The 8,952-nt window shown below is 47.4% G+C and overlaps 1 protein-coding gene across 1 annotated transcript; it reads right to left on the bottom strand.

Moving 5' to 3' along the window:
• Positions 1 to 985: 985 nt before the first annotated feature.
• Positions 986 to 8,251, bottom strand: SAP30 (Sin3A associated protein 30). The gene is made up of 4 exons (XM_057419137.1): positions 7,605 to 8,251; positions 6,151 to 6,273; positions 3,478 to 3,576; positions 986 to 1,412 (listed from the first exon to the last, which is right to left on the bottom strand). Exons 1-4 carry the CDS (start codon positions 7,917 to 7,919, stop codon positions 1,290 to 1,292), a joined length of 660 nt encoding a protein of 219 aa, XP_057275120.1. The 5' UTR covers positions 7,920 to 8,251; the 3' UTR covers positions 986 to 1,289.
• Positions 8,252 to 8,952: the final 701 nt, after the last annotated feature.

Raw genomic sequence — 8,952 nt, 5'->3', positions numbered from 1 at the left:
AAAGCAAACTGCAGCATCTTAGTTACAGTGATGCTAGCAAAAGAGTAGTTTTCAAAAAATGCATAATATTAACATTGAGCAAATTAAACCACAGAAATACGGCTTTCTCATTTTTCCCCAAATTAAGAAAAACCTTTTCAACATTAGATTATGGCTAAGAGTTGCAACAAATGCTAACTGAAAAAGCTGAAGCTGTGTTCTCTTCTGCTTTAAGAACTGTTTCCCTTCCACGTTTTCAATTTATGTGTCATTTAAAGAAGAAAAATCATATTCCATACATCACACATTTAGACTGGCACAACAGTTAAATGACAATAAAAAGTCATTCATAATATCATGTTCAACAACAGACTTTACTAAGATACTCAGTTAAAAGCAAAAGTATTGCTGGATATTTCTCATATGTGTTATCATAAGTTTTGTTTGGGGATTTTTGTTTTTATATTTTTAACAGGCCTGAGCTAATGCATGCAATGAAAAAGAAGCAGCATGCCTATTAAAAGATACTATATTGACCCAGCACAGACTCCGTCTTCCATTCTCCAATTAAGTTCTGAGCAGCAGCCTATGTAGACAAATGGAGAAGTCAGCAGCTAAAGGATTTCTTACCGAGTGGAAGGATTTCTCAGCACAGTAAGCTGCAGCAGTCTTTTCATCCTACTTATAGCTTTGAAATTTGAGAGCTGCTTTTTTTTTTCCCCATTTTAATATAGGAGCAGGAAGGTCTCAGTGCTTCGAAGCACATATCCCAGCAGTGACAAGATGAATACACACACCAGAAAATCCCCCATCAATTCCTGTTTCAAGGGGAAAAATAAAATGTCATTCAACTATTTCTGCCCAGCTAACAACTGGGACTGTCATTTAAAGCCTTTCACCTTAGGAAAAGGAACCTATTGCCAAGTCTGCCACAGCTTTGGGTTTTTTTTAAAGGCATTGCACCATGAGAACTTGAAGTACATTCATAAATATATTCTTGGCACACTTTAATTGAAAAATATTTTAATATTATTACATAGTTAGTCAAAGCATAACTATTAGGTACAAGTAACTCAGTAAGTTACAGACACACCCACTCAAGCAACAGTATCAGTGATATTTATTTAAAATACTTTTGCTGAGGAAATTTGTTTCATAAGTGATGGTTTTCAAACAAATCAGCAGGGTTATGAAAAATAAAACAGAGACAAAGTCTCTGGGGAGAAAAAGTTACAAAGAAAGCTTCTGCGTATCAACAAAACCTCAGTCTTTTGATTTGCAGCCTGAGTCTCAGTCCCAACCTTTTCCGTCTAATGAACCCCACTATCCATCTTTAGATCTGGCTTGTTCTTTTCATTCTTCACCGAGTAGATGAAATATGTTAAGGTGTCCTTTTCATTCACTGGAATTGTCCTAAAGTGGCAGCCAATTATCTACAAAGGAAGAATGCAAGGAAATTAAATAACAACTCCTATATGCAGTAACCAAAGTTTCAGACTGAAATTGAGGACATTAAGCTTTAAAAGATTAATCAAGCAGCTTTAAAAAAGCTACCTCTCTTCAAAAGACTTTAACAGTAATAAAAAAGATAAATAGGAACCATTTTATTGAGAACTATGAACTAAATATAGCAAATTGTATATCCCCCCCATTTCCAAATTAAGGGGGATGGAACTCTCAAAACAAGCATAGGAGTATCATTACATTGGTGCAGTTTAACTAAAAAACTATAAAGCAACTAATAACTGCAGAATATCAACAAAACGACAGCACAGAAATGGGAGGCTACTGCTCATCACTCAGGCTGGGGGGGACATGAGGGTATGTCTGTATCAAGTCACAGACAGAAACATCCACAACAATTCAAGAATCTTCAAAATACTATCACTGAAAATTCACTACACTGGAACACTAAAATATGATGATCTCTAAACAGTTTTTGAATCATTTTTTTGTTACTCCATTCCAGAAGTCTTTCCCTTCACCACAATGAACATCAGCTCTAACACAAACCATGCAAAATATTATACTTGCCCAAGTCTATTCTCTGGCTTTTGGCAGAATGTTTTGTTAGACTGCAATTAGCAAGCAAGAAACATGGAATTGCTCATTTAACTACCACTATATACTACTAGCTATATAGGTATAAAAGGTTAGTCTAATTAGCAAGTTAGGAAGCTTTTTAAACCCCATCTTCCTAAAAAAAAAAAGAAAAAAAAAAGAACATCACAAAGAAGTAGTTTGACAGAGTGACAGAGTCCTTTGAAGTGAACTTTAAGTAACAGCCAGAGGAGTGTCTATCGTATGTAAGGACAGGTTACGAGGAATCACATGTACTGTAAACTACACAAGTTTTGCAACTTATGTTCACAAAGGCCTGCATGTCAGTCAAACCAAGCACATGACAGAAGCAGCTTTGCTGGTGCACACCATGCAGTAAGAATAACCCAATGCAAATATCTAGAAGATACCTAAAGCAGACACTTAAAAAATGCCAGTTGTGCAGAACAAAAACAGCTTGTGCTTTTTCAAATCACATTACTGCTAACTCAAAAGCTAGCTGTACCTCAACTTGCAGATAAGAAAACAGAAGCCTGATTTCACATTCTTATAGTGGCAGCAGCTCAGCCTTGAGATCTCCCATACATTTAAGAATCTCGCCTTTAATCCACACAAATTAAGGGACAGACCAACAAAATATCTGCACTGGAGTATAACTGAGTATCTCTGCACATAAGTGAAAAAACAGTAGCTATACCTCCCTTTTAAGAAGATAACCAGCTGCCATGGCTTAAACCAAGACACCAGTTCTCCCACATATTTACATCAGCATGCTGTAACTGCATCTTTGTAGCGCAGAATTCCTTAAAAATATACTTTTAAGCTGCAAAGATGCTTATGTACAGCTGTACGCACACAGCTCCAGCACTTTTAGGAATATTAATAAAAATCCTTAATTTCATAAAGTTCCATTTTTCTGATGGCAGATCCCAGTGATTTTAATCAACAGAATTAATTATCAGTAGAACCCTGTTTTTTTTCAGGTTTACGTACTTTACATATACAGAAGAACATGCTTGCAGTAACTAACTTTCTAAAGCAAACTCTGAACCTTTCTAGAACTTCGCTACCACCCCTCAGTTTCTAGTTCTTTCAGCAGGACACTTCAGGTGAAGGTGTGACTGATGCACAGACTGTAAATGCATGATTCTATGATATTCAGAGACATGCAGATCATCTTACTGCTCTAACTCAACGCCTCATTTTTTTAAGCAGCACATACTCCTATCGGAAGAGTCCTGCCTCTGGAAAGAACTTTTACTTTTGATTTACTTGGCTCAGGAGCTGTGGGCAGTAAAGGAAAGTAGATAAGCAGTTCCCTTTTGTTCTCCTAAAAGCCAGACTACACATGCTCTTTATGCAACTATCACATTGTATAGAAAACCACATGCTATGGCAAGTTGCATTTTCTATTATGGAGCAAACGCTCATACGTACTTCAACAAGCTGTGCTTTGTTAAGTCCTGGTCTGGTCTGTAGCTTGAAGTGTCTTTTATACCTTCGAAGTGTGTTTACTTGTAACTGATATAAATCAACCTAGAAGAAAAGGAGGTGGAAGGGGAGGAAATCTAATGCAACTGAAAATGATTCAATCATTAATAGTTTGCCTCTCAAAAACATTTTGGAATCTCACAGACACACAAGTGAAAACAGTCAGCCCAGCAGACCTCATTTTGACAAAAAAAACCCTTCACCCTATACCTTCCAGCAGAAAGGAAAACACCCCAGCTCAGTTTAAGAGCATTTTATCATTACCAAGCATGGCTCTGCCACCCTTTAGCTGTGGACAGTATTCAGAATTCACTGGGTTTTCCATTTGTTCCCCAGTTCAAGCATGACAACACAAGGCCCAGTAAGAGCTTTCATACAGCATCTATGAAGACGCTGTTTCAAAGGAGGGCCCTATATTGTGATTTTTTTTTTATTTTTTACACAAGTTCCATGCAAGATATGGCACATCCACACCACAAAAGAGCATGTATTAGAATCAGGAAAAAGTCTAGAGTGCAAAGTTTTTCTTGGCTTGAGGTGAAAGAAGAAAACAGCTGCTCTTGCTCTCCAAACATACTCCTGCTATATAAGCACAATGCAGAAGTTATGTGCATGGGTGTAACTAGCCAAACTGTTTTTCAGCACGAGTGGATAGTTGAGAGAATTGCACAAGGTCCTCTTAGGGATACAAACACACAACCTTAACCCAGTCCTCTGCCAGTTTTGAATCCCATGAACTCTGACCAACAGTCACTTCTCCCAGCAACAGCTTACCTTCCTCCCACCTTCCTTGACAATGGAAGAGAGCTTAACCAGATGACTGAGAGGCAAAGTAAGCTGAGAAAGCAGGCTGAATGAGAAAGTCTGCTAGATCAGTGGCAATTACAATAGCATTCTCCAAACTCACTGCATTAAAGATTGCTTTTGCTTTAAATTCATTTAGCAGTCTCACGACAGAACACTTCAAGAAAAGCAGTGCTACTGCATACTTGGTAATCTGGCCAGACTTTATGTGATGCAGCCTTCCATGACAGAGGATGGGTAGGTATCTTTTGGTGTTCTAAAGCTTACATGGCACAAATTCCACTTCCCAAGTCACAGTGCGGAATCCACACCCCAGAGCATCACACAGAGGAGTACTGGCAGCTTTCCATCAAGTCGCAGAAGGTACCAGTACTGCAGAAGCCTCTTCGCCTCCTGTAGGAGCCACTTCTAACAGGTAATGATGGTCACAACCAAGATGGAAACAAGAACGCTTTACAAGTCTTCAGAAGAACGGTATTTTTACTTTTTCCTTAGTAGACTGGATAGCAATTGAAAATAAAGAAGATTGAGGGCCAATGGGCACTTAATGCATGCAGTAATAATGTGGGATGAACATACTGCCCTTATCCAAATGGCCAGCTGAAACTCCTCAAAAATACTTCCCAGGCAGTTTAATTTCGCTCAGTAGTGCCATTAATAGAAAAAGCTTGCTTTCTTGTCCTAGAGATATCTATCAGTTGTGACATGTTTAATAATTCTTTCATGAGAAAAGAAAACAGGCTTGCAAGAGAGCTGCGATTACCACTGTGCCAGAGAGCTACCTGAAGTCACACACAGCATTAGCTTCAGACAACTCTCAAAGATGCAGTCCCAGATATTTAACAGACAAACAACACAGCCCAACATCAAACTACTCCCAATCCCCGAAAATCCTCTTAGCTAGAGCCTTCGGACTGGAGCCACGTGCTTTTAGACACAGATTCCTATACAAAATTTCACCACTTACGATGCTGCTAACTACAGATACTGACCATAAGGATTCCATTAAATTAACACTTACGGAGCAATGTTTGAATGCTTTAAAAATCCCTCTCAGAAAGGAACAGGTAGGCATGACAGCCTCTGCTCAGAATTACCACACTGAAGAGCACCTGCTAAACCAGGCTGTAGCAGAAATAATCCAGAGCACATGGAGAGGGGAAAAAAAAAGGGAGCCTTTGGCGCAGTCTCTCCTACTGTGCTCTGAGAAAGGTTTAAAACTTTTTTTAACGGGTGAAGTTTCACTGGTCTGCAGCAGAGAAATCAGGTGGGAAAAACACCATCTTCTTGTATAGCACAACTCCCTGAATGTCTCTTCCCCCAACAACAGGGTCAAAACACAGACTACCATTGTTAAACTGTGTGTAAGGTGACTAAGGCAACAGAATAACTGCAAGAGCCATCTCCAACACACTGAGCACAGAGTAAAGGATCAGAGGGATGGGGCACAGACAATATCCCAAGCCCCATGTGCAATTCCCTTCAAATTGTCAACTCCTGCGAAGACAGTTTGCTGTTATGTGGCAAAGCACCACTCTGGAGAGCACCAAAAAGCAAGCTGGAAACAGCTGTTTTGTGAGAGAGGGAGCAGACAAAAAAATCACAGACAGACTCTTGTTCATTCTACTATGCACAATTAATACAGAAAATATACTGTAAGATTCTGTTCTATTAAGAGTGAATCAAGAATCTTTCCCACATGCTCCAAAATAGCGTAAGAAAGTGGTGTCTGTGTGGACTTGGTAGTCATTAACAACAAGCTTAACAGGACAGTTAGGAAAAAATAAACACCAAACCAAACAACTACTTAGCTACCTCTGGAGTGTCGATGTCTTGCACGGGTGAGTCACCATCATCATCGCTGCCTTTCCTCTTTCTTCTATTTCTCACACTCTGAATTAAGTTTTTGTGGAAGTCACAAATATACAGATGTCTTGCCTGGAAGAGTAATTCGGCGTCTTTCAGTCAAACTCACGTCAGAATCTCCCACTGACAATATAAACGCACATACAGAAACAACCCTTCAGCAACCGCAGCCACATTAACTGCGTTGAGAAAGGTTTTCTACCGGGTTCTGCTCAACAATGTGCTGTGCTGCAGCTCGCTGCCACCGGCTTGGCCAAGGGAAGCCGAGTCCTGCAATCTACGGGTTCAGCAGTAACAGGCTGCAGACACATACGCGTACCACCCTCCCTCCAGCCATGCACCCCAACTCGGGGATCGGGAAGCAAACACAAAACAAGCTTTCAGGTGTTCTTTGGAGGGCAAAATGCCGGCTCCCATTTCCCATCTATAGCCTCCCACCTCTTGTTTCACTTCCACTACCTAGGGCATGTCAAGCAACACTTCTTTGGGTATTTTTCCCTTTTCTTTATCAGTTTCCGTCTGTGGGGGTCTGCACACACTGGAGAGATCTTCAGCAGGTACCAACACCGAATTTCACGGCAAAGAAAGTACGGACCCCGCTTAGGGATCGCGCCTGCGGAGCGAGGAACTCCCGGCCCGGGGTGGGGCAGCTGCGGGGGTTCCGCTGGCCGACGCGCGGAGTACTCACGTCCGCTACCGCGCATTTTAAGCAACCTTGCCCCCGCGCCGGAAAAAAAACTGTGGTACGGGGCCAGAGAAGCACACCTCTGAAACGGGGCTGTCCCCGCTCCCGTGCCGAGCCGCGCTGCGCCTGATGGCTGCCGAGCGGAAGATACAGTGGCAAAGGGAGACGTGCAACATTGCAACACGAGGCGGAGCAGCCGAGCGCTGCGCTCGCCAGAAACAGACACAAACTAGCGCGGCGGGAGCCATGCGGGCTCCACTCTGGGGAGGCGGGGCGCTGCCCAGCCACGCTGCTTCCCGCTCCAGCTGCGCGGGGGAAGCGCAGCCCGTGCCCCCCGCTCCTGGGAGCTGGAAGGAGACCCCAGGAGCACGCAGGAGGGGCCAGGGCTTTCCCCCTGCTCCTCCTGCCGAGGAAGAGCACTTTCAGGCCGCGCTTCTGCAGCACTAGCCAAACTCCACCGTGCTACGGAAAAAGGGGCGAAAGCGGAAACAACGCTTCCCCGCCGCCAAAAACCAAAACAAAACCAAACCTAAACTTTATTAAAATCCCCCAAACCAACTGAGGCATGGGAGTACCCGGCCGGAGGGAGCGGGGACTGGGGTCGGACCCGCCGCCGCTGCCCAAGCACGCACCGCCGAGACCCACTGGCCGCTTTTGTCCGCCTGCCCCGCCGCAGCCCCGGCCCCTGTGCGTGGCATCCTCCCCTGCCCGGACTTACGCTCTTGTCCAGCTCGATCTTCACCTTCTTCTGCGAGATGCTCTTCTGGATCCGCTTGCTGAAGCTGGCGTTGCCGGCGGCGCGGCCGCACCGCTCCCCCTCCTCCCGCAGGCAGCACAGCTGCCCTGCCCCGGGGCCGCCCGCACCCCCGGCGCCCACCAAGCCCGCGGCGGCTGCTACGGCCGGACCCAGCCCCGGCGGCGCTGGCGGCGGCGGCGGCACCTCAACGGCGGAACCCGCACTGCCCACCACCGCGGCGGCTGCGGCAGGGTCCGCCCCGCGCTGGGTCACCTCCTCGGGGGGGAAGCCGTTCATGCCTGGCGCCACCGCCGCTGCGGCGGGAAGCCGAAGGGAAAGAGGCAGGATCCCGCCCCGCGCCGAACTTCCCCGGTGAGACGCCGCGGCCCGGGGAAGCGCTCTCCCGCTCTCTACCCGCTCGCCCGCCTCCTCTCAGCGGCGGCACCGGGTTGCAAACCCGCCCCCGAGGGCGGCCAGCCCGCACGTCGCGGGAAGGGCTATCCCCGTCTGCTGCGCTGCCCGAACCCCACAGCTACCGGAGCGGCAGCGGCGCCCCGCGGGTCACCCCACTTCCTCCTTCCCCCTCTGTCATGTGGAGACTCTTCAGCTGTTTCCTATGTAACAACAGCAACCTGCCCGCCGCTCCGCCCCGCCCCGCCCGCCGCGCATGCCGGCTCCCCGCCGCGGGGCGCCACGGGAAATGCAGTCCTGCCCCACCGACCCCTCCGCGTTCGCCGCGGTGGGAGAACTACCGCTCCCGAGCTGCTGCGCGACGCCGGCGGGAGCGCGGGCGGGCGGGCGGGCGGGCGGGCGGGAGTGCAGGGGGCGCGCCGCGCAGTGCTGGGGTCTCGCCGTGCCGCTTTGCGGTGCTCGGGCTGGCGGGGCAGTCCCGCCCCGGTGGCAGCTGCTTGCTCCTCTCCGTCCTGCCCCGCGCTGCGCACCCTGTGCCCCGCCGTGCGGAGGGGTGGCAGCTGCTCAGCCCACTTTTTAAAAGGCCCCGTTCATTCTCTTCCCCTTATTCCCCCCCTTGTCGCTCCTCCCTAGCGGCGCGGCCGTTGGGATTTGAAAGGCAGCCATGCGGAGAGCTCATCCCGGCCGGAGGCGGGAAGGCGAGAAAGGCGCCGGGCGGAAGGCAGAGGCCGGGCAGGAACCGGCGCTGTCGTCCGCACCGCCGAGCGCGTAAACGTGCCTCCGCCAAGGGCGCATCGGGCTGCCGCGCTTCCCCTTGCCCGGACTCTGGCGGTGCTCCTCGCTGCCTCCCTCGGCGCTAACTCCAGCTCCGGTGTTTCCGCCACCCGGGCCACTTGTCCAGGGTTTTCTACAAGTTGGG

Source organism: Pezoporus wallicus, unplaced genomic scaffold (assembly GCF_028554395.1).
Source record: "Pezoporus wallicus isolate ANWC-B61680 ecotype Strahan unplaced genomic scaffold, APGP_CSIRO_Pwel_v1 contig_2384, whole genome shotgun sequence".
Lineage (NCBI taxonomy): Eukaryota > Metazoa > Chordata > Aves > Psittaciformes > Psittacidae > Pezoporus > Pezoporus wallicus.
The sequence above is the reverse complement of the archived record's forward strand: the minus strand, read 5'-3'. Positions and strand labels throughout refer to the sequence as shown.